At 46.6% G+C, this 25,761-nt stretch overlaps 2 protein-coding genes across 2 annotated transcripts in view; both read left to right on the top strand.

Moving 5' to 3' along the window:
* ABCG2 (ATP-binding cassette, sub-family G (WHITE), member 2) overlaps window positions 1-25,761 on the top strand; it is a 91,975-nt gene that overhangs the window by 23,943 nt on the left and 42,271 nt on the right. Inside the window, 1 exon segment of the mRNA NM_214010.1 lies at window positions 3,502-3,561. Coding sequence (NP_999175.1) covers window positions 3,502-3,561 — 60 coding nt within the window.
* Window positions 12,325-21,226, top strand: LOC110262192 (ATP-binding cassette sub-family G member 2-like). The gene is made up of 4 exons (XM_021101769.1): window positions 12,325-12,549; window positions 19,274-19,333; window positions 20,234-20,347; window positions 21,152-21,226. Exons 1-3 carry the CDS (start codon window positions 12,347-12,349, stop codon window positions 20,289-20,291), a joined length of 321 nt encoding a protein of 106 aa, XP_020957428.1. The 5' UTR covers window positions 12,325-12,346; the 3' UTR covers window positions 20,292-20,347; window positions 21,152-21,226.

Genomic DNA, 25,761 nt, shown 5'->3' on the forward strand with positions numbered 1-25,761 from the left:
TCCTCAACCCTAAATCGAGGTTCAGGGGTGTGGGGAGGAAGGAAATGAAGATTGTGTGTGTCTGGGTAGGGCAGGATTGTGTAGGGCAGGTAGGGAGGGGCCGTGCTCTGAGCACTGAGAGTGGCATTGACAACTCTTTTATAAACCGAGACCGAAGGATTAACCATTACCCACTAAGAAGTAATACATGTGATGTGACTTCTTTCACCGGGTTTCTTTATGTGTATTCTATACTCAGTAGTCCACTGAGCTCCATGCTGTTGGGGTAGGAGGTAAGGCAAGATGACATAATTCTCTTTCTTGGCCACACCCGAGGCATGTGGAAATTCCTGGGCCAGGGATCAGATTTGTGCCACAGCAGTGACAACACTGGATCCTTATCCTAATGAGCCACCAAGGGAACTCCCTGACATAATTCTTATTGGAAAGGTTTTACAGGGTAGTGAGGGGGACTTTGCTGCAAGTAAATGCTGTAAAGCAATAAATAAGGGTGGGGAACTGATTTCAAGGGATGAGAGTAGGGCATAGGGTAGGGTAGGGAACCAAAGGAATTGTTGGCATGGACTAGAGCAGGAGTCAGCAGATTTTTCTGTGAAGGGCCTGTGAGTAAATCTGTTCAGCTTTGGAGGCCGCCATTGGTGTTGCAACTGCCCATGCCGGCTGTTACGGCATGAAAGCAGCCATAGACATTCCGTAGAGGAGTGGGTAAAGCTCCATCCCAATAACACTTTGTTTATGAAAACAGAAACCAGGTGACAGCTGTAGACTGCTGATCCCTAGACAAGAATGAAAATCCTCTGAGGCCCAGGACTTGATTTTATTCTCAGCTCTGTCCCATGTTCTAGAAGAGTGTCTTGTTAGACATAGTAGACACTGGATAATCATGCTGAATGAATGGAGGGAGAATTAGCCACTGCTCCAAACTGGAACTGTTGCCATGGTGATTGTACATTATTGTTGTTTTCTGCAGTGTTAGAGCTTAGTGCCTCATGGAGCCCAACTCAAGGATCTGTAAAACCCTTGGTCTTAGAATACTTAGATTCTGTTTGGGGTTAGTCATTTCTGATTGCTTTGTCTTGATTTGAGGAGGTATTTTGGAAACCTAGAATGGTTTTCTGGCAATGATATCTTAGTGGATAACAAGCTTATTCCTCATTATTTCAGAAGCTCTTCCTTGAATGCTGTTAATAAAGAAGGTACATACCGCGCTTTGGCTAAATGCATCTTGAGCATTCACTCACCACTAGCATGTCTTTTTACATCTGTGGGGGAAGGTCACTGAAAGAATAAGAGATTTGTCTGTTTTACAGCTTGTTCCTGGTTTACCGAACTCATTTATTTGTCCAGTGTTTCAGTGAGAGTCACTCCGGCTGATGAGCAAAGTGAAAAGTACATGTCACCCTAGCACCAGCCATTTCACAGCTGTGACAGTGCACGCACAGTGGTCCGTATATGCGGAGGCCTCCTGATGGAAACACTGGGGTACATGGAAAAGTTTATCAGTCACGGCAATTCTGTGATCATGGCAATTGGCTTCTGCAGGAATTATCTGAGAGTGAAATAGCCTTTGACTTTAAACCTTCCATTTGGAATGGGTAGTGTTTTCTCTGTGGACTACTTTTTTTCTTTTTTTCTGGCAATGCCCACAATATGAGGAAGTTCCCAGGCCAGGGATTGAACCTGAGCCATAGCAGCGACCCAAGCCACTGCAGTGAAAACAGCAGATCCTTAACCCACTGCACCACACGGGAATTCCATGGAATAACTTTGACTTACCTGCCAGTTCCAAAGAGAGGCTGGACTTGGTAACCAGGGTTTTGAAAGGGCCTGGAATTCCTCGGTTTCATCAGGCGGATGTAACTGCAGAGCCTGCCCGTCATTCTCTTTGGTCCAGCCCATCCTCCTTAACCATTCTACCCAGCAACCATTCTACACTCAGATCAAAGTATTTGCCGTCTTCTTGAGTCTCAGCACAGTCAACCCTGCCTTAAATTTTTTTCTTTTTAGGGCCGCACCCACAGCATATGGAGCTTCGTAGGCTAGAGGTCAAATTGCAGCTGCAGCTGCTGGCCTACACCATAGCCACAGCAACTGGGGATCTGAGCCGCGTCTGTGACCTCCACTGCAGCTCACAGCAATGCCAGATCCTGAACCCACAGAGCAAGGCCAGGAATGGAACCTGCATCCTCATGGATACTAGTCAGATTCCTTTCCACTGAGCCACAACGGGAACTCCCCTTTCTGTCTGGATGTTCACTACCCTCAAACGTCTGTGCTTAGTCTATATATCCTTCAAGGCTCTCTCCAATAGAAAGTGGCATCCACTACTTCTAAACCGAGAATGTCCCAGTCCATTTTTTTCTGATACTGTACAAGGAAGAAGACAAGATTATCCTGAGGGTATATGTTTTACTTTTCTAATTTGATTAAGAATTTGATGTGGGTGAAGAATTGGGGATATTTTCTTTGTACGCCTCGAGGTGCTTTTTTTCCAGCCATTGGGTTTCTTCTTCTTTTTTTTTTTATGTTGTCTATTTAGGGCTGTACCGGCGACGTATGGATGTTCCCAGGCTAGGGGTCGAATCAGAGCTATCGATGCTGGCCTGTGCCACAGCCCCAGCAACCCAGGATCCTTAACTCACTGAGCAGAGCCAGGGATCGAACCCACATCCTCATGGGCACTCGTTGGCTTCCTTACCGCTGAGCCCCGACCGGAACGCCCAGCCACTGAATTTCTGTTTCAGATATATTGTTTCTTGTGTGACTGGATTGGAGCAGTGGGAATGCTGCTTAGGTAGCACATGAGGTGGCGTGAAGCTGATTCTCATCAGGCATCACCCAGGACTGTTCTGCACTTTACACTGCGAGGGAGGAGTGAGGGGAGCAAAGGGCTTCGCCAGCGTCTGCGACATCAAGGAACCTAGAAAGTTCTTGTGTCCTTTTCCAAAACAATTTAAATGTAGTAGAAGAGAAGTGAAAGAGGAGTTCCCGTGGGGGCCCAGTGGTTAACGAATCCGACTAGGAACCCTGAGATTGCGGGTTTGATCCCTGGCCTTGCTCAGTGGGTTAAGGATCTGGCGTTGCCACGAGCTATGGTGTAGGTCGTAGACGCGGCTCAGATCCCGCGTTGCTGTGGCTCTGGTGGCTACAGCTCCAATTCGATCCCTAGCCTGGAACCTCCACATGCCGCAGGAGTGGCCCTAGAAAAGGCAAGAAAACAAAAAGACCCAAAAAAAAAAAAAAAAAAAAAAGAGGTGAAAGGAATTAAGACCCAAGGCGGTTTTCTTCTAAGTCCTCAGTAGTGATTGACATTTTTTGTGTGCTAGATTTCTGTTAACCAACAATTGAGTATCTTTTTCCTTTGAGAGTTGATTGGTGCCTTTTTTTCTCCCCCTTGTCGGCAATTTCATCGGTTTTCACTGAGTGTGTTAAATGCCAACCCTAAATAATAGACTTGCTTTTAAAGTGGGTCAGTAACTTGGTGTGTTTTTGCATTTGCAGTGGGATCATGAAACCTGGCCTCAATGCCATTCTGGGACCCACAGGTGGAGGCAAATCTTCGTGAGTATAGCAGTATAAGTAAGCTTTCTCTTGGTAGTTTTAATGTGTGGCTTTTGAAAATGGAGCTAGAGTTGGCATGCAATCTTACATCAGTTGCAGGTGTGCCACACAGCGATTCGACACTGGCACCCATGGTGCCATGATCCCCGTGGTCCGTCTAGCCCTCTGTGCCGATACAGAGTTACTGGAGCATCACTGCCCGTGCTCCTCACACTGTGTCTTACATCCCCGTGGCTCACTGACTGTATAAGTGGAGCTTTGTAGCTCTTGGTCTCCTTCCTGTTCCCCACCCCGAGTTTCAGTGTGCCTTTAAAGATCAGCTTTATGTGAGCAGGTGCTCGTTGCGCTTTGTCTGGGCGTCTGGTCCAGGTCTGGGTGCGGTGGGGAGCGTGCAGTTGTGCTGGGTTGTGGTTCTGTCCTGAGGTTGGGGACGTCTTGCTAGGTCAGCCTTCCTAACAGGACATGATCAGGCGATTGGCATGCAGCTGTCAGCCGTGGTTTGTGCTGTGGACAGGGAAGGGAAGGGGTACAATGGAGAGTGGGGAGGCGGAGCCCGAGGCGAAAGGGAGGGCTTGAGTCTTAGACCGAGGGGCACAGGGCCTGCCTCGGGACCTCAGGACCGGATATCGCACAGCCTGGAGGCAGTTTGGGTGCTCTGTGCCGGATCAGCCCGCAGCGCTTTGCTTGCATTCACGTTTTTGGGCTTTATTGTAGCATGTAGTTAAAAAAAAAAAAAAAAGAAAAGAAAAGAGAAAAGAGGTGAGCCTTGAAAGAGCTGTATATCTTTATATACACATAAACAATATGAGTCTTGAAAAGTTAATATTCTAACTTGAGCAGAATTTGGATTCAGGTGAGCTGAGAGCGAAAACCCAGGTTGGATGGAAAAAAAGCCGCAACAACGCATTTTTTTTTGAACAGGTTGTTAGATGTCTTAGCTGCAAGGAAAGATCCGCATGGATTATCTGGAGATGTTTTTGATCAATGGAGCACCTCGACCTGCCAATTTTAAATGTAACTCAGGTTACGTGGTACAGGTAAGTATTTGTGGACTTGCATTATGGGTTTCTCTGTTTCTGTACTGGGCGAGTGCCTTGGCTCACAGGGGAGTGTGTTTCTAATTGACTGTGGGACATCCTTATAGAAACAGTTTTTCTTTATGTCAGCTTTTCATAATCTCCCATAAGATTCAGCACAGGATTCAGTGGAAAGAATCTGGAATATGCCTCCTGTAAGGGCAGTGATATCAATTCTTGTTGTCGTATCATTTCTAAAGGACATGACTGTTTTCTGCTTTCTTCACTTCACTTCTCTCCATCCTCGAGCTTAGAACTGTGTTTGGCAGATCTTTGTGTTAAACAGTCTGGAAATGTAGTGCTGGTAATCCCCTGTGTTCTCTCTGGGCGAGCAGATTGGGACGAGAAGGATTTCATCAGGCTTTGCAGCAGTCTGCATCCTGGAGCTATTGTAAATTGTCTAATTGCAAGCTTGTTATTAGCTAGAACTTGGGTATTTTCTTTCTTTCTTTTTTTTTGGTCTTTTTAGGGCTGCACCCACGGCACATGGAAGCTGCCAGGCTAGGGGTCCAATCGGAGCTACAGTTGCCAGCCTCCACCACAGCCGCAGCAAAGCCATGTCCGAGCTGTGTCTGTAACCCTGACCACAACTCACGGTAACACTGGATCGTGAACCCACTGAGCGAGGCCAGGGATTGATCCTGCGTCCTCATGGATACCCGTCCGGTTCGTTAACCACTGAGGCGGGACGGGAACTCGGGGTATGTTGTTTTTATGAATAAGGTACGTGCACTACAGAGCGATGGTCTTGTGAAAATGCCATTTTGCTTTAAGGATGACGTCGTGATGGGAACGCTGACAGTGAGAGAAAACTTACAGTTCTCGGCAGCTCTTCGGCTTCCGACCACCATGACAAATCATGAAAAAAATGAGCGGATTAACATGGTCATTCAAGAGTTGGGTCTGGATAAAGTGGCCGATTCCAAGGTAATGTAGAGCAACGAGAGTGTCATAGCTGGCCAAGTGGGCCCTGTGTGGATAGTGGAACTTCTTCAGCGGTTTTCTGGCACATGTGTGGTCCCGAGTGGCTGCTCTCTGGAACCGTGAGAAAAGCGACGGGTTATCTAGCCTGAAGATGGGAGTGAACCAGTTTAAGAAACTAGGCATGATTGAACCCTGGAAAAGCAGTGTGGCCGTGTGCTCTAGCGTGTGAGTGTTCTTTGGCAAAGCATCCGTGGTCTTTCCACGTGATGCAGCTCTGGCTTCTCGCCCACGCCGACTGTTTGTCATGCCTCGTGTCGTGTCGTCACCCCTCCTGTCGTGTCGTCACACTAACCTTCCTTCTTCCTGTTTTCTTTCCCCTTTTAGCTGTGCTTCTCTTCCTCCAGGGACTTTGGTCCATCACTTTTGAGAGGTATACGTCTGGCATTCACAAATGGTGAACTTCCAGGGCTCCTGCTCTGTATGCTTCCCTTTGCTGTAATTTGGCTTCTAAAATTATATTCAGTAGTATTAGGGTGTATTTCTTTCTTTCTTTTTTTTTTTTTTTTTGTCTTTTTTCTTTTGAGGGCCGTACCCGCAGCATATGGAGGTTCCCAGGCTAGGGGTCTAATTGGAGCTGCAGCTGCTAGCCTATGCCACAGCCACAGCCAAACAGGACCCGAGCCACATCTCTACACCACAGCTCACAGCAATGCCAGATCCTTAACCCGCTGAGCGAAGCCAGGGATTGAACCCGCAACCTCATGGTTTCTAGTTGGATTAGTTTCCGCTTCTCCACATTGGGAACTTCTAGGGTGTATTTCTAATTTGAGTACATCCAATTGCTTTTCTGGAGCTGTTCTTTTGGCACTTTTGTCTCCCGTCCCTCCCTCCCTCCCCTCCCCTCTCCCTTTCTTCTGCCAGTGTTTACTTACAGACTGTGATGTGCTGGGCTCTTTTAGGATGTAGAAATAACAGCTGTAGGCACGAGAGAGGAAAGTAATTCCTTTTGTGGGTTATGGAGACTCAAAAGAAGAAATGTGATGAATGAGTACAACTTTACAGTCGATGGCTAGGTATGAAAAATTTGCCAGGAGACAGCTAAAGCTTTTTGGCTGGGAAGACGTCTAAAACTTTGGATGAGAATGAACTTTTTAGATTGTGATGGCGGTAGTTCAATCCACCTGTGATATCCTTTACTTAGATTTACAAAGAATGGCGATATTCAGCTGAGTGGTGCTTCATATGATACTTTCTGACATTCTTTAAATATATTGCTTATTTTGTTTGGAGGAATAACTCTGAGATGCCACTACTTCCACTTATTTTCATTTTATGAGTGATTAGGTTTTGATTATGTTGGCTCTGTTTCTTTAATTTTGTTTTTCCAGTAGGCATTTACCATTCTTCACCTTTAGGTAAAAGTTCTCTCCTGATAGACAGTCATTGCCCAACGTTCGATGCGTGGATTTCTAGGGAAAATAAGCTGAAGGGTATGATTGACTTAGAACTTACTAATCTAATTAGTTGAAATAATACATTAAAATTTTTTAACTTTTATTTTTTCCTTTTAGGGCTGCACCTGCGGCACATGCAGTTCCGAGACTAGGAGTTGAATCGGAGCTGCAGCTGCAGGCCTACACCACAGCCACAGCAATGCCAGCTTTGAGCCACACCTGTGACCTATGCCGAAGCTTGTGGCAGCACCAGATCCTTAACCATTGAGTGAAGCCAAGGATCGAACCCACATCCTCATGGATATGAGTCAGGTTCTTAACCCACTGAGCCACAACAGGAACTCCAAAATCTTTAAACTTTTAACTAAAATTTAAGGATAACAATTAGAGTAGTCTGATTACTTGTTACTGAGTCCAAACTTGTAAGTCTCGCTGCATGACAGGGCAGTAAATTGAGAGATGTGTCCTTGGGGTCAGGGAGAGTGACTTTATTTGGAAAGCCAGCAAATGGAGAAGACGGTGGACTCTTGTCCAAAGAACCAACTCACCCAAGTACGAACTCAGGCTTCTTTTATACTAAAAGAGGAGCGAGGTGTGGTTGGTTGTTGCAGCCCTCTTGGGCCAGAATCCTTTGTTCTTGCAGCCATCCCTGTGGCTCTGGTCGCCGTGTTCCTATAATCCTCCAAGCAGACAAAGGCTACTCTCTGTCCCACAGCCTTTTACTCCGTATGAGTGACAGTGGTATACCTTTAAAGGTCGAGGTCTAGAGAATGGGCTGCCCTGTATATTTCAGGCCTTCGGCAACAGTCTTTCACAAAAAGTGCAGAGCCAGCGTGACTAAGCCACAGGCAGTGGCGCCCGAAGATGAGAGCTCTAGGAACAGACTCCGTCTGGAGACAGATTTGGTCTTTGTTACATAGTGATGACGTGACCATCAGGTAATTGATGTAATGGTACGATTACTAATAACATTTAGTAATTATAACAACTAGATTTCCCAGGTGTTCATCTTACCTCGTAATCGCCTCAGTTATGTTTTCGGAAGCATTTTAAGGAAACTTAGGCGTATCATGGTATGTCGCTCCTGATCCTACTTCCGCATCTTCAAGAGAAGAACTTTGCCTGCATTTCCGCAGCACCATTATCAACTAACCAAATTAACGTGTCTTGCTATCGGCTATGCCCAGGTCCTATCTATTCGCATTTCCCCAGCTGTGACCCAAGCGTCCCTGCCAGCTCAGGTGTTATAACACCAGTAAAGGGCAGGGTAGCACTTGCTCGTGTCTCTTTGCAGACTCTTAATGTAGGAGTTGTTTCCTAGGGAATTCCCTGGTGGCTCAGCGGGTTAAGGATCCAGCGTTGTCACTGCTGTGGCTTGGGTTGCTGCTGTGGTGAGGGTTCCGTCGCTGGCCTGGGACTTCTGCACGCTGTGGGTGTGGCCAAAAAGAAGAAGAAAAGGAGAATTCTTACCTCCCCCTAAGCCTTTCTGGTCCCCCACCACACAGTGACATGACTCGTTGGAAACACCCAGCCAGTTGCCCCGTAGAAACTCTGCCTCCTGAATTTGTCAGAAGGAGTGAGTGAGGCATTCTGCAGTGAGTTAGGGTGTAGGGGGGTTCAATGAGGAAGCTTTGGTGGTTTCAGAGGTGCCAGTGTGATGTTGTGTCAAGTGAACGTTCTTGGCGTCAGTGGCATAGTGGTTAGCATAGCTGCCTTCGAAAGTGAACTTTCCCAGCTGCCAGGCCACACTTTGGACTTTTTGGGGTGGGCAGTGGGAGGGTGATGGGGAGGGTATGAGAAACTAACAAATTATAATAAATGCTTTCAGCTTTCGTCTCCTCTCCCCATCTCCCTTTTTAGTCTTGATTTCACCATGTCAGAACTGTATCTATTAGTGTTCTAGCTTAACTGTCTTAAAACTAAATATTTGATGGATCAGAAACATACGGAACTGTTCAAAGCGTGGGTTTCCTTTTGGGATTAACCACTTCCCAGCTCTGAGCTGAGCCTCAGTGTATTCTTCAAATAAAGAGCAACCTTTGGAGTTCCCGTCGTGGCGCAGTGGTTAACGAATCCGACTAGGAACCATGAGGTTGCGGGTTCGTCCCTGCCCTTGCTCAGTGGGTTAACGATCTGGCGTTGCCGTGAACTGTGGTGTAGGTTGCAGACGCGGCTCGGATCCTGAGTTGCTGTGGCTCTGGCGTAGGCCGGTGGCTACAGCTCCGATTCAACCCTAGCCTGGGAACCTCCATATGCGCGGGAGCGGCCCAAGAAATAGCAACCACCACAACAACAACAAAACAACAAAAAAGACAAAAACAAAAGACAAAAAAAAAAAAAAAAAAAAGAGCAACCTTAGCTCTTCTCCCACATAGTCATTTATTTGCTGTTCAGAATCAGCGAGGCTGATGAGAGAAAGTGCCCCTGCTAGGGTTGGCACGTGTCAGGAGCTGCACGAGCAATCGTGGCTCTGGTTGTTACTGTTCATAACGATAATATTTGTGCTTTAGGTGGGAACCCAGTTTATCCGTGGTGTGTCTGGAGGAGAAAGAAAACGGACTAGTATTGCAATGGAGCTTATTACTGACCCGTCCATCTTGTTCCTGGATGAGCCCACGACTGGCTTAGACTCCAGCACAGCAAAATGCTGTCCTTTTGCTCCTGAAGAGGTAAAGGCTCTGCGACTGTGATGCTTTCATGCATCCAGTATCTGTTCACCTGCTCTGTACGAGGTGTTATTCTTAGTGCAGGGGATCTAGTAGTAAGCACGACAGACACAAACTTCTCCCTTCTTTGTTGGAGGGAAACAGTCAACTAACAGGGAGAAGTGGCTCATGAAAATGAAACACACTGGTGGCTTAAAACAGAACTGTGGCTTTTCACATTCCTGGAGGTTAGAAGTCCAGGATCAGGAGATCAGCAGGGCTGGTTCTTCTGCGTCCTTTCTCCTTGCTTGTGGGTGCCTGTCTTCTCTCTGCGTCCTCGCTTCATTTTCCCTTGGTGTGTCTGTGTCCTGTTCTCCTCTTTTTTCGTTGTTTTTTTTGTTTTTTGTTTTTAGGGCTGCACCCGTGGCATATGGAGGTTTCTAGGCTAAGGGTCCAATCAGAGCTACAGCTGCTGGCCGCCGCCACAGCCACAGCACATCAAATCAGAGCCACATCTTCAGCCTACACCACAGCTCATGAAAATGCCAGATTCCTTTTTTTTCATCTTTTTGCATGTTTTCTTGAGCCACTCCCGCGGTTTGGTTCCCAGGCTAGGGGTCTAATCAGACTGTAGCCACCGGCCTACGCCAGAGCCACAGCAATGCAGGATCCAAGCCGCATCTGCGGCCCACACCGCAGCTCTCGGAAACACCAGATCCTTAACCCACTGAGCAAGGCCAGGGATCAAAGCCACAACCTCATGGTTCGTAATCAGATCCACTTCTGCTGAGCCACGGCGGGAACTCCCCGAGTTCTCCTCTTCTTATGAGGACAGTGGTCCTTATTGGATGGTGGCACCCCACATGGCCTTATGTAACCAGAATTACCTGTTGAAAGACCCAATCTCCAAAATCAAGTATAATAAAAAAAGCAAAGAAAGACCGAATAGCCAAATACAGTGTATTCTAAGGTGCTGGGAGGTAGGACTTCAACTTGAATTCGGGGGCACGCAGTTCCGTCCATAATAGGATAGTGCCTGAGTGGCATTGAGAGTGGCAGGTTCTGTCGACCGTGGGCCACAGTAAGCACTACGGCTTATGGTCTGGGACGTGGAGCGAGTTCCGAGCTGTTAAAAACAAAGGCCTGCGGAGCTGTCTAGAGGAATTCGTAGGTGGAACCAACAGATTAGCTCGGGAATGGATGCAGGTGTGATTACACCTGAAAACCCATGCCTAAGATTTGGGGCCTGAGAGGCGGAAGAGTGGAATCAAGAGGCCGTTTACTTCTATTAGGAAAGAGGATGGTGGGCGAAACGTGGTTATAGGAAAACCACAAAAGCTAAGTTGGGAATCTTTTTATTTATTAAAAAACCTTTTTTCCTCTCTTTGCCTTCTGGGGCCACTTTTTAAAAATTTCAACAGTTTTACCAAACAGTTAAAGGAATGCCCAGGAGTCCCACGTCCCTTGCCTTGATTCCCCAGCTGCTGCCTTTTGACTCTCTTTGCCCCGCCCTCCCCACATAGTCTTTTCTGACACCGTGTACGTCATCCTTGGGTGCCCTGGCCACTGTTTCCCACGTTACCACCTCACGTGCCTGGCAGCCAGGGAGTTGCGTTGGGGCCGTTGCTACCATCCGATCCGTAAGCTCCGTCAGACCTCACCATCTGCCCGAAAGTGCCTTTTTTTTCCTTTGGCTCAGGATTCTCTGCAGAAACACTCTATCTTTTCTCATCCTGAGCAGTTCTGTACCCTTTCCCACCTCTCACGTCCTCACACACAGTGGACAGCACATTCCTAGGAGGCCCTTAAGCCGGCCCGTCCAGTGCTTCTCACGTGCAGACGCAGGCCTGGACTCTTGGCAGGGACACCGCAGAAGTGGGGCTGTGTTCTCAGTGCAAGACACGAGGGGCTGCGTGATTCTGGCGTCTCCCGTCGTGGCGGATGGGAACCTTCATCAGCGTCCTGTTGGTGTTGGTGCCTTTGTCTGCGGTGACATAAGTGTTGTCCCCTTTGTCGTAGTTTGTCAGGGAAGATGGTCAGACCTCCTGTTCCCTGTCAAGTCTCCATGCACCGGGTGGCTACTCACAGCTCCGGCCACTGTCAGCTGCTCGTTGTTGCTTGCCAAGTGGTGATTGTCTCTTGACGTCATTCTTTCTACCACTGCAAATAATGATGTTATATGTTGTGAAATGTTCGCCACAGTAAGTCTAGTCAACATCCACACACACAAAAGTCACCGTTTTTAGTTTTTTTCTTTTTAATGATGAGAACTTCTAAGATCTCTCTTAGCAACTTCCAAATACATAATACGGTATCATTAGCTGTAGTCACCATGTTATGCGTTATATCCCCGGACTTACTCATTTTATAACTGGAAGTTTGTACCACAGTGGACTTGTTCTGTTTTGCTTTTTGCGGCATGTGGAGGTTCCCAGGCTAGGGGTCGAATTGGTGCTACAGCTGCTGGCCTACACCACAGCCACAGCAAGGCCAGATCCCCGCCCCGCTGATGCCAGGGATCGAACCCACATCCTCATGGGTAGCGGTCAGGTTTGTTTCCCTGGGCCACAACGGGAACTCTCACAACTTGTTTTCAGTTGATTGTTAACTGCTGTTTGCAGGCTCATTTACCTGGACCATCAACTTACTGTTGCTTTTCCTCTGCAGAAAGGCAGAAACACTCCAGATGTCCTCCAATAGTTACCAAGTTTCAATCCCGATGTCAAAAAGGAACACCAATGGCCTGCCGGGGTCCAGCTCCAATGAGCTGAAGACGTCTGCTGGGGGAGCTGTGTTAAGCTTTCATGACATCTGCTATCGAGTGAAAGTGAAGAGTGGCTTTCTTTTTTGTCGGAAAACGGTTGAGAAGGAAATACTGACGAACATCAAGTACGTCGTCCATGAACTTTTACTGAAACAGGTTCATTGTCGTGCAGTGCGCGTCTCAGGTTTTGCTTAGTGCAGATCAAGGTACCGGTCTGCACAGGTAGACAGACACACGCTCTTCATTGCTTTCGGCTAAACGAGCTGAGCGGTGAGCCAGTTGGATGAGATGTTGGGTGTATGTATGTACATGTAAGACAACTGGAGCTTAGCTCACGTCTAAGAGACGGAAGAGAGTTTAGGACCCAAAGTAACACACTCGGTTGTCTTACAGAATTCAAGTCCGTACAAAACTATGATTTTTCTTCCGCCATCCAGCAACTGACTCATCACATGGTGGTGGCGTGGGCGATAGAGGGACCCCTGATGTGGAGAATAAGGAGAGGAATGGGAGGTGAAAAGCTTTTATCTTTTGCTGCATATGCCCAGACTAGCATCGACCGACCTTTCTGAAAAGCTGCCAGGTTATTTGTGGAGCAAAAATGAAGAAAAGTGCTGGTCACTTGAGATGTTTTGCTGCTAAATGGAAGTTAGCAAATGATTTGCAATATGTGCAGGTTGAGTAAATTGAATATATTACTGCTCGAGGGTATATTTGTCTTGCTTATGTTTTGTTTGTTTGTTTGTTTGTCTTTTTTGCCATTTCTGGGGCTGCACCCGAGCGTATAGAGGTTCCCAGGCCAGGGTCCAATCAGAACTGCAGCCGCTGGCCTACACCACAGCCCACTGAGCAAGGACGGGGATCGAACCCGCAATTTGGTTCCTAGTCGGATTCATTACCCACTGAGGCACGATGGGAACTCCTTGCTTATGTTTTAAAGTCCAATCAGAACTGCAGCCGCCGGCCTACACCACAGCCCACTGAGCAAGGACGGGGATCGAACCCGCAATCTCATGGTTCCTAGTCGGATCATTACCCACTGAGCCACGATGGGAACTCCCTTGCTTATGTTTTAAAGTCCAATCAGAACTGCAGCCGCCGGCCTACACCACAGCCCACTGAGCAAGGACGGGGATCGAACCCGCAATCTCATGGTTCCTAGTGGATTCATTACCCACTGAGCCACGATGGGAACTCCCTGCTTATGTTTTAAAGCTAGTAGTGTGTTAACTTGCTAACACTAAGGTGTCTCTGCTCAAGGCTTTACAGTTTTTTATGGTTGAGTGGTATGCATTTCAGCAACAGGTGAGTTCATCCTTACACGCTTTTCTAGGTTCAATAAAACTCAGTCAAATCTTGTAATCATTTCAAATTTTAGTAATTAAGAGGATGCCAGGGTTGTTTTTCTTGCTTACTCACATTTCTGGTGTAGGCAGTGGTGTTTCTTTTTCCTATTTGCTGGTTTCAACTGAGTTTGTCTAGGATGGGCAAAGGGTGCTCTCATTTATCTTGTTTTATTTGTTTATTTTTTTAGGAGTGCAACTGAGGCATATGGAAGTTCCCAGGCTAGAGGTCAAATCAGACCACAGCCACATGGATCCAAGCCCTATCTGCAACCTTCGTTGAAACTCATGGCAATGCTAGATCCTTAACCCACTGAGCGAGGCCAGGAATCGAACCTCCATCCTCATGGATACTAGTTGGGTTTGTAACCCACTGAGCTATAGCAGGAGCTCCGTCACTTTGTTTCTTTATGTGCTCACTGCTGTTGAATTTTCTGGACCATGTGAGAACAGGCTGCCCATATGATGTTCCATTATCACCACCTCCTCCAGTAAATATTTCTAGAGACAGGGACTCTCCCTTATATAACCACTCAGTCATTGCCGGGAGCAGTCCAGGGGGGCCTCAGCCTGAACATAGGGGCGGGTCCTGGGGGCGCTGCTCAGCCACGTTCTCACACGTTGTGTCTCTTCAGTCTCATCCACGCTGTCGTTTTTCTGTCCATCCCTTAACCTTGATTACCTGCCCAGGTTGGGGTCTGCCAGCCTTCTTTAGTATAATGTCACCATCATCCCCTTTGTATTGATAAATATTATGAAGGGAGATACTCTAACATTATTCCATTATTCCAAAACCTATTTCTCAAAAAAAAAAAAAAAAATCCTCTTTCTCATTAAACTTCAACCCACTCGCACTAACCCATTGAGACTCCTGCCCGAAACAGCAGTAACCATCTGATTTGGTAGTTAAAAAGGTGATTTTTAAAATTTTCACCCATTTCTTCTTATGTACTTGTTTGTACTCTAATAAAAGGAAAAACTTGATTCGTCCTCTCTTATTCCCACAGAGGGAAATGAGATTCTTATTCTACCCATTTATTTCACCAGTGTAGCCCATGGTTTGTCTTTTGTCAGTTGCACCTTATGGTCATTATCCACCTTGATGCTCTTCTAGTCTGATTTGGTCAGTGGGAGACTTTCAAGGTAGTTCTGGTTAGTTTTGTTTGTTTGTGTTTTTAGCTTATTCTTTGGATATAGTCTTCATTCTTTGAATGTTTTGTTGGCATGGCAAGAAGGTTCAGACTGTGTGCTTACCCTGTGTCAGACCTGGAATCAGCTTTTTCTTTTTTGTGGAGGTCGTATTTTACAAATCAGATCTGTGTGTTTGGAATGTTCATTGCTCTTAGGATATTATAGCTTCTCAGGGAACAGACCTAGGGAAGGTATGTGTGTTTCGTATATCTAGAACTTTCTATATCTATCTGTGTATACAGATTAAAACCTGTGACTTCTCATTACTATGTCCTCCAGTGTAGATCTAACACTCTCAGCTTCTTTCCACATTTCCAAGGTCATAAAAAGTGAGAAAAAGTGAAAAACCTGATTCTCATTGTCTTTGACTTTCTCCATCAGTTTTCTTATTCCTCAGCATAAATGGTCTTCTGTCCTCCAGCTGTGCTTCTCTTCCTCCCACCTCCCTTTGCAGCCTGTGTTCTTAGGTGCTGGCATTGCTACACCTCTGCCCGCTTCGTCACCTTCCCCTTAGGAGGGAAGGGGAAGGCTAATAGAAATGACTGTCGTATTAATATTTGAACATGAAGTGACAAGTAGGGGATGCAGATTTTCTTTCCATCAGTCTATACCTGTTTTTCCCTAAGTTTTCCCTACTTCTCGACACTTGTTTTTATTGAAAACATTTCTTTTGGTTTTCTCAGAAGTGCTTGTCATTTATAGAAGTGTTGATACTCACTTATTCCACAAATTTTGAATGTCTGCTAGGTGCTTGACATTGTGCAAGATGCTGATGACACAGATAAGCCCTCTGTCCTCAGAAACCGTCTAGTCTAGTGGGGGATTAGGACTAGAGTACCTCACTGTGTCATCCTACTGTGAAGAAGGATTAGGAGACACGCGCATGTCCTCAACCCTAAATCGAGGTTCAGGGTGTGGGGAGGAAGGAAATGAAGATTGTGTGTGTCTGGGTAGGGCAGGATTGTGTAGGGCAGGTAGGGAGGGGCCGTGCTCTGAGCACTGAGAGGTGCATTGACAACTCTTTTATAAACGGAGACCGAAGGATTACCATTACCCACTAGAAGTAATACATGTGATGTGACTTCTTTCACGGGTTTCTTTATGTGTATTCTATACTCAGTAGTCACTGGCTCCATGCTGTTGGGGTAGGAGGTAAGGCAAGATGACATAATTCTCTTTCTTGGCCACACCCGAGGCTGTGGAAATTCCTGGGCCAGGGATCAGATTTGTGCCACAGCAGTGACAACACTGGATCTTATCTAATGAGCCACCAAGGGAACTCCCTGACATAATTCTTATTGGAAAGGTTTTACAGGGTAGTGAGGGGGACTTTGCTGCAAGTAAATGCTGTAAAGCAATAAATAGAGGTGGGGAACTGATTTCAAGGGATGAGAGTAGGGCATAGGGTAGGGTAGGGAACCAAAGGAATTGTTGGCATGGACTAGAGCAGGAGTCAGCAGATTTTTCTGTGAAGGGCCTGTGAGTAAATCTGTTCAGCTTTGGAGGCCCATTGGTGTTGCAACTCCCATGCCGGCTGTTCGGCATGAAAGCAGCATAGACATTCCGTAGAGGAGTGGGTAAAGCTCCATCCCAATAACACTTTGTTTATGAAAACAGAAAACAGGTGACAGCTGTAGACTGCTGATCCCTAGACAAGAATGAAAATCCTCTGAGGCCCAGGACTTATTTTATTCTCAGCTCTGTCCCATGTTCAGAAGAGTGTCTTGTTAGACATAGTAGACACTGGATAATCATGTTGAATGAATGGAGGGAGAATTAGCCACTGCTCCAAACTGGAACTGTTGCCATGGTGATTATACATTATTGTTGTTTTCTGAGTGTTAGAGCTTAGTGCCTCATGGAGCCCAACTCAGGATCTGTAAAACCCTTGGTCTTAGAATACTTAGATTCTGTTTGGGGTTAGTCATTTCTGATTGCTTTGTCTTGATTTGAGGAGGTATTTTGGAAACCTAGAATGGTTTTCTGGCAATGATATCTTAGTGGATAACAGCTTATTCCTCATTATTTCAGAAGCTCTTCCTTGAATGCTGTTAATAAAGAAGGTACATACCGCGCTTTGGCTAAATGCATCTTGAGCTTCACTCACACTTAGCATGTCTTTTTACATCTGTGGGGGAAGGTCACTGAAAGAATAAGAGTTTGTCTGTTTTACAGCTTGTTCCTGGTTTACCGAACTCATTTATTTGTCCAGTGTTTCAGTGAGAGTCACTCCGGCTGATGAGCAAAGTGAAAAGTACATGTCACCCTAGCACCAGCATTTCACAGCTGTGACAGTCACGCCAGTGGTCGTATATGCGGAGGCCTCCTGATGGAAACACTGGGGTACATGGAAAAGTTTATCATCACGGCAATTCTGTGATCATGGAATTGGCTTCTGCAGGAATTATTGAGAGTGAAATAGCCTTTGACTTTAAACCTTCCATTTGGAATGGGTAGTGTTTTCTCTGTGGACTATTTTTTTTTTTTTCTGGCAATGCCCACAATATGAGGAAGTTCCAGGCCAGGGATTGAACCTGAGCCATAGCAGCGACCCAAGCCACTGCAGTGAAAACAGCAGATCCTTAACCCACTGCACCACACGGGAATTCCGTGAATAACTTTGACTTACCTGCCAGTTCCAAAGAGAGGCTGGACTTGGTAACCAGGGTTTTGAAAGGGCCTGGATTCCTCGGTTTCATCAGGCGGATGTAACTGCAGAGCCTGCCTTCATTCTCTTTGGTCCAGCCCATCCTCCTTAACCATTTACCCAGCAACCATTCTACACTCAGATCAAAGTATTTGCCGTCTTCTTGAGTCTCAGCACAGTCAACCCTGCCTTAAATTTTTTTCTTTTTAGGGCCGCACCCACAGCATATGGAGTTCGTAGGCTAGAGGTCAAATTGCAGCTGCAGCTGCTGGCCTACACCATAGCACAGCAACGGGGGATCTGAGCCGCGTCTGTGACCTCACTGCAGCTCACAGCAATGCCAGATCCTGAACCCACAGAGCAGGCCAGGAATGGAACCTGCATCCTCATGGATACTAGTCAGATTCTTTCCACTGAGCCACAACGGGAACTCCCCTTTCTGTCTGGATGTTCACTCCCTCACATTGTCTGCTTAGTCTATATATCCTTCAAGGCTCTCTCCAATAGAAAGTGGCATCCACTACTTCTAAACCGAGATGTCCCAGTCCATTTTTTTCTGATACTTTACAAGGAAGAAGACAAGATTATCTGAGGGTATATGTTTTACTTTTTAATTTGATTAAGAATTTGATGTGGGTGAAGAATTGGGGATATTTTCTTTGTACGCCTCGAGGTGCTTTTTTTCCAGCCATTGGGTTTCTTCTTCTTCTTTTTTTTTTATGTTTATTTAGGGCTGTACCGGGACGTATGGATGTTCCCAGGCTAGGGGTCGAATCAGAGCTATCGATGCTGGCCTGTGCCACAGCCCCAGCAACCCAGGATCCTTAACTCACTGAGCAGAGCCAGGGATCGAACCCACATCCTCATGGGCACTCGTTGGCTTCCTTACCGCTGAGCCCCGACCGGAACGCCCGGCCACTGAATTTCTGTTTCAGATATATTGTTTCTTGTGTGACTGGATTGGAGCAGTGGGAATGCTGCTTAGGTAGCAATGGGTGGCGTGAAGTGATTCTCATCAGGCATCACCCAGGACTGTTCTGCACTTTACACTGCGAGGGAGGAGTGAGGGGAGCAAAGGGCTTCGCCAGCGTCTGCGACATCAAGGAACCTGAAAGTTCTTGTGTCCTTTTCCAAAACAATTTAAATGTAGTAGAAGAGAAGCGAAAGAGGAGTTCCGTGGGGGCCAGTGGTTAACGAATCCGACTAGGAACCTGAGATTGCGGGTTTGATCCCTGGCCTTGCTCAGTGGGTTAAGGATCGGCGTTGCCATGAGCTATGGTGTAGGTCGTAGACGCGGCTCAGATCCCGTGTTGCTGTGGCTCTGGTGGCTACAGCTCCAATTCGATCCCTAGCTGGGAACCTCCACATGCCGCAGGAGTGGCCCTAGAAAAGGCAAGAAAACAAAAAGACCAAAAAAAAAAAAAGAAGTGAAAGGAATTAAGACCAAGGCGGTTTTCTTCTAAGTCTCAGTAGTGATTGCATTTTTTGTGTGCTAGATTTCTGTTAACCAACAATTGAGTATCTTTTCCTTTGAGAGTTGATTGGTGCCTTTTTTTCTCCCCCTTGTCGGCAATTTCATCGGTTTTCACTGAGTGTGTTAAATGCCAACCCTAAAATAGACTTGCTTTTAAAGTGGGTCAGTAACTTGGTGTGTTTTTGCATTTGCAGTGGGATCATGAAACCTGGCCTCAATGCCATTCTGGGACCCACAGGTGGAGGCAAATCTTCGTGAGTATAGCAGTATAAGTAAGCTTTCTCTTGGTAGTTTTAATGTGTGGCTTTTGAAAATGGAGCTAGGTTGGCATGCAATCTTACATCAGTTGCAGGTGTGCCACACAGCGATTCGACACTGGCACCCATGCTGCCATGATCCCCGTGGTCCGTCTAGCCCTCTGTGCGATACAGAGTTACTGGAGCATCACTGCCCGTGCTCCTCACGCGAGTCTTACATCCCCGTGGCTCCTGACTGTATAATGGAGCTTTGTAGCTCTTGGTCTCCTTCCTGTTCCCCACCCCGAGTTTCAGTGTGCCTTTAAAGATCAGCTTTATGTGAGCAGGTGCTCGTTGCGCTTTGTCTGGGCGTCTGGTCCAGGTCTGGGTGCGGTGGGGAGCGTGCAGTTGTGCTGGGTGTGGTTCTGTCCTGAGGTTGGGGACGTCTTGCTAGGTCAGCCTTCCTAACAGGACATGATCAGGCGATTGGCATGCAGCTGTCAGCCGTGGTTTGTGCTGTGGACAGGGAAGGAAGGGGTACATGGAGAGTGGGGAGGCGGAGCCCGAGGCGAAAGGGAGGGCTTGAGTCTTAGACGAGGGGCACAGGGCCTGCCTCGGGACCTCGGGACCGGATATCGCACAGCCTGGAGGCAGTTTGGGTGCTCGTGCCGGATCAGCCCGCAGCGCTTTGCTTGCTTCACGTTTTTGGGCTTTATTGTAGCATGTAGTTAAAAAAAAAAAGAAAAGAAAAGAGAAAAGAGGTGAGCCTTGAAAGAGCTGTTATCTTTATATACACATAAAACAATATGAGTCTTGAAAAGTTAATTTCTAACTTGAGCAGAATTTGGATTCAGGTGAGCTGAGAGCGAAACCAGGTTGGATGGAAAAAAAGCCCGAACAACGCATTTTTTTGAACAGGTTGTTAGATGTCTTACTGCAAGGAAAGATCCGCATGGATTATCTGGAGATGTTTTGATCAATGGAGCACCTCGACCTGCCAATTTTAAATGTAACTCAGGTTACGTGGTACAGGTAAGTATTTGTGGACTTGCATTATGGGTTTCTCTGTTTCTGTACTGGGCGAGTGCCTTGGCTCCAAGGGAGTGTGTTTCTAATTGACTGTGGGACATCCTTATAGAAACAGTTTTTTCTTATGTCAGCTTTTCATAATCTCCCATAAGATTCAGCACAGGATTCAGTGGAAAGAATCTGGATATGCTCCTGTAAGGGCAGTGATACATTCTTGTTGTCATACATTTCTAAAGGACATGACTGTTTTCTGCTTTCTTCACTTCACTTCTCTCCATCCTCGAGCTTAGAACTGTGTTTGGCAGATCTTTGTGTTAAACAGTCTGGAAATGTAGTGCTGGTAATCCCCTGTGTCCTCTCTGGGCGAGCAGATTGGGGAGAGAAGGATTTCATCAGGCTTTGCAGCAGTCTGCATCCTGGAGCTATTGTAAATTGTCTAATTGCAAGCTTGTTATTAGCTAGAACTTGGGTATTTTCTTTCTTTCTTTTTTTTTGGTCTTTTTAGGGCGCACCCACGGCACATGGAAGCTGCCAGGCTAGGGGTCCAATCGGAGCTACAGTTGCCAGCCTCCACCACAGCCGCAGCAAAGCCATGTCCGAGCTGTGTCTGTAACCCTGACCACAACTCACGGTAACACTGGATCGTGAACCCACTGAGCGAGGCCAGGGATTGATCCTGCGTCCTCATGGATACCGTCCGGTTCGTTAACCACTGAGGCGGGACGGGAACTCGGGGTATGTTGTTTTTATGAATAAGGTACTGCACTACAGAGCGATGGTCTTGTGAAAATGCCATTTTGCTTTAAGGATGACGTCGTGATGGGAACGCTGACAGTGAGAGAAAACTTACAGTTCTCGGCAGCTCTTCGGCTTCCGACCACCATGACAAATCATGAAAAAAATGAGCGGATTAACATGGTCATTCAAGAGTTGGGTCTGGATAAAGTGGCCGATTCCAAGGTAATGTAGAGCAACGAGAGTGTCATAGCTGGCCAAGTGGGCCCTGTGTGGATAGTGGAACTTCTTCGCGTTTCTGGCACATGGTGGTCCCGAGTGGCTGCTCTCTGGAACCGTGAGAAAAGCGAGGGTTATCTAGCCTGAAGATGGGAGTGAACCAGTTTAAGAAACTAGGCATGATTGAACCCTGGAAAAGCCGTGTGGCGTGTGCTCTAGCGTGTGAGTGTTCTTTGGCAAAGCATCCGTGGTCTTTCCAGTGATGCAGCTCTGGCTTCTCGCCCACGCCGACTGTTTGTCATGCCTCGTGTCGTGTCGTCACCCCTCCTGTCGTGTCGTCACACTAACCTTCCTTCTTCCTGTTTTCTTTTCCCCTTTTAGCTGTGCTTCTCTTCTCCAGGGGACTTTGGTCCATCACTTTTGAGAGGTATACGTCTGGCATTCACAAATGGTGAACTCAGGGGCTCCTGCTCTGTATGCTCCTTTGCTGTAATTTGCTTCTAAAATTATATTCAGTAGTATTAGGGTGTATTTCTTTTTTCTTTCTTTTTTTTTTTTTTTGTCTTTTTTTCTTTTGAGGGCCGTACCCGCGGCACATGGAGGTTCCCAGGCTAGGGGTCTAATTGGAGCTGCAGCTGCTAGCCTATGCCACAGCCACAGCCAAGGACCCGAGCCGCTCTCTACACACAAGCTCACAGCAATGCCAGATCCTTAACCCGCTGAGCGAAGCCAGGGATTGAACCCGCAACCTCATGGTTTCTAGTTGGATAGTTTCCGCTTCTCCACATTGGGAACTCCTAGGGTGTATTTCTAATTTGAGTACATCCAAATTGCTTTTCTGGAGCTGTTCTTGGCATTTGTCTCCCTCCCTCCCTCCCTCCCCTCCCCTCTCCCTTTCTTCTGCCAGTGTTTACTTACAGACTGTGATGTGCTGGGCTTCTTTAGGATGTAGAAATAACAGCTGTAGGCACGAGAGAGGAAAGTAATTCCTTTTGTGGGTTATGGAGACTCAAAGAGAAGTGTGATGATGAGTACAACTTTACAGTCGATGGCTAGGTATGAAAAATTGCCAGGAAGACAGCTAAAGCTTTTTGGCTGGGAAACGTCTAAAACTTTGGATGAGAATGAACTTTTTAGATTGTGATGGCGGTAGTTCAATCCACCTGTGATATCCTTTACTTAGATTTACAAAGAATGGCGATATTCAGCTGAGTGGTGCTTCATATGATACTTTCTGACATTCTTTAAATATATTGCTTATTTTGTTTGGAGAATAACTCTGAGATGCCACACTTCCACTTATTTTATTTTATGAGTGATTAGGTTTTGATTTGTTGGCTCTGTTTCTTTAATTTTGTTTTTCCAGTAGGCATTTACCATTCTTCACCTTTAGGTAAAAGTTCTCTCCTGATAGACAGTCATTGCCCAACGTTGATGCGTGGATTTCTAGGGAAATAAGCTGAAGGGTATGATTGACTTAGAACTTACTATTAATTAGTTGAAATAATACATTAAAATTTTTTAACTTTTTTTTTTTTTCCTTTTAGGGCTGCACCGCGGCACATGGCAGTTCCGAGACTAGGAGTTGAATCGGAGCTGCAGCTGCAGGCCTACACCACAGCCACAGCAATGCCAGCTTTGAGCCACACCTGTGACCTATGCCGAAGCTTGTGGCAGCACCAGATCCTTAACCCATTGAGTGAAGCCAAGGATCGAACCACATCCTCATGGATATGAGTCGGTTCTTAACCACTGAGCCACAACAGGAACTCCAAATCTTTAAACTTTTAACTAAAATTTAAGATAACAATTAGATAGTCTGATTACTTGTTACTGAGTCCAAACTTGTAAGTCTCGCTGCATGACAGGCAGTAAATTGAGAGATGTGTCCTTGGGGTCGGGAGAGTGACTTTATTTGGAAAGCCAGCAAATGGAGAAGACGGTGGACTCTTGTCCAAAGAACCAACTCACCCAAGTAGAACTCAGGCTTCTTTTATACTAAAAGAGGAGGCGAGGTGTGGTTGGTTGTTGCAGCCTCTTGGGGCCAGAATCCTTTGTTCTTGCAGCCATCCCTGTGGCTCTGGTCGCCGTGTTCCTATAATCCTCCAAGCAGACAAAGGCTACTCTCTGTCCCACAGCCTTTTACTCCGTATGAGTGACAGTGGTATACCTTTAAAGGTCGAGGTCTAGAGAATGGGCTGCCCTGTATATTTCAGGCCTTCGCAACAGTCTTTCAACAAAAGTGCAGAGCCAGCGTGACTAAGCACAGGCAGTGGCGCCCGAAGATGAGAGCTCTAGGAACAGACTCCGTCTGGAGACAGATTTGGTCTTTGTTACATAGTGATGACGTGACCATCAGGTAATTGATGTAATGGTACGATTACTAATAACTTTAGTAATTATAACAACTAGATTTCCCAGGTGTTCATCTTACCTGTAATCGCCTCAGTATGTTTTCGGAAGCATTTTAAGGAAACTAGGCGTATCATGGTATTCGCTCCTGATCCTACTTCCGCATCTTCAAGAAAAGAACTTTGCCTGCATTTCCGCAGCACCATTATCAACTAACCAAATTAAGGTGTCTTGCTATCGCTATGCCCAGGTCTATCATATTTGCATTTCCCCAGCTGTGACCCAAGCGTCCCTGCCAGCTCAGGTGTTTAACACCAGTAAAGGGCAGGGTAGCACTTGCTCGTGTCTCTTTGCAGACTCTTAATGTAGGAGTTGTTTCCTAGGGAATTCCCTGGTGGCTCAGCGGTTAAGGATCCAGGTTGTCACTGCTGTGGCTTGGGTTGCTGCTTGTGTGGGTTCCGTCTGGCCTGGGGACTTCTGCACGCTGTGGGTGTGGCCAAAAAGAAGAAGAAAAGGAGAATTCTTACCTCCCCTAAGCCTTTCTGGTCCCCCACCACACAGTGACATGACTCGTTGGAAACACCACAGCCAGTTGCCCCGTAGAAACTCTCGCTCCTGATTTGTCAGAAGGAGTGAGTGAGGCATTCTGCAGTGAGTTAGGGTGTAGGGGGGTTCAATGAGGGAAGCTTTGGTGGTTTCAGAGGTGCCAGTGTGATGTTGTGTCAAGTGAACGTTCTTGGCGTCAGTGGCATAGTGGTTAGCATAGCTGCCTCGAAAGTGAACTTTCCCAGCTGCCAGCCACTTTGGACTTTTTGGGGTGGGCAGTGGGAGGGTGATGGGGAGGGTATGAGAAACTAACAAATTATAATAAATGCTTTCAGCTTTCGTCTCTTCTCCCCATCTCCTTTTTAGTCTTGATTTCACCATGTCAGAACTGTATCTATTAGTGTTCTAGCTTAACTGTCTTAAAACTAAATATTTGATGGGATCAGAAAACTACGGACTGTTCAAAGCGTGGGTTTCTTGGGATTAACCACTTCCCAGCTTCTGAGCTGAGCCTCAGTGTATTCTTCAAATTGTTGTTGTTCCCCTATTAATCAATCTCGTTAGCAGCTGACCCAACTGGCGGGGGGGGGGGGCGGGGGGGTGTTCGTTTTTTTTGGCCTCAGCTGCGGCATGGGAAGCTTCCAGGGTAGGAATCAAACCCACACCACAGCAGTGACCTGAGCTGCAGAGCGACAGTGCAGGATCCTTAACCCACTGCACCGCAAGGGAACTCCTGATCTAATGTTTTTATTAGCATCTCTAAGACCCACTGAGGGGAAACTGAGACTACAAATGTAGCGTTCCAAACCCATTTTTGTTGCTATTGTTGTTTATTTCAAACTAAGGGACCTCTTCCTTTTTTTTTTTTTTTTTTTTTTGCTTTTAAGGGCCCCATCCACTGCACATGGAGGTTCCCAGGTTAGGGGTTGAATCAGAGCAGCAGCTGCCAGCCTTTGCCACAGCCACAGCCTCACCAGATCAGAATTGCATCTGTGACCTACCCCATAGTTTACGGCAAGGCAAGATGCTTAACCCACTGAGTAGGGCCCGGGATCAAACCCATGTCCTCATGGATAGAAGTTGGGTTCACGGCCCACTGAGCCACAACGGGAACTCCAAGAGTTGGTTCTTTTAATTGTGTGCTTCTATAGTTGATTTTAGGAGGATGATTGGTTTGGACCAGATACAGGCAGAAAGTTCTTTATAAGTTATTTTGATTTTTAAAAATTAAAACTGGGTTTATGGATGTTTCACATTTCAAACCTATTTCACAAGCTGTTAAATTCACCTTAAGGTCTTCCTCTAAATCCTTTAAAGGGGCCTTTCGTAACTTGTTAATTGAAATATTTTAAGCTTCATTTCAAATTTAACCTCACTTTTTTTTTTCCGCTTTTGGCCACCCCACTGAGTTCCAGGGCCAGGGTTCAGGGCTGAATCACAGTCACAACCTAAGCCGCAGCTGCAGCAGTGCTGGATCCTAAACCCACTGTGTCGGGCTGGGGGTTGAACCCGTGTTCCAACAAGACCAAGACGCCACAGATCCTGTTGTACCACAGGGGAAGCTC

Source organism: Sus scrofa, chromosome 8, assembly GCF_000003025.6.
Source record: "Sus scrofa isolate TJ Tabasco breed Duroc chromosome 8, Sscrofa11.1, whole genome shotgun sequence".
Taxonomy (NCBI): Eukaryota; Metazoa; Chordata; class Mammalia; order Artiodactyla; family Suidae; genus Sus; species Sus scrofa.

Coding starts and splice junctions, on each gene's coding strand:
- LOC110262192 (XM_021101769.1), top strand. CDS start 12,347: ATGTCCTCCAATAGTTACCAAGTTTCAATCCCGATGTCAAAAAGGAAC. Junction 12,550..19,273: donor GAAATACTGACGAACATCAA/GTACGTCGTCCA, acceptor TTGCATTTGCAG/TGGGATCATGAAACCTGGCC. Junction 19,334..20,233: donor ACAGGTGGAGGCAAATCTTC/GTGAGTATAGCA, acceptor TTTTTTGAACAG/GTTGTTAGATGTCTTACTGC.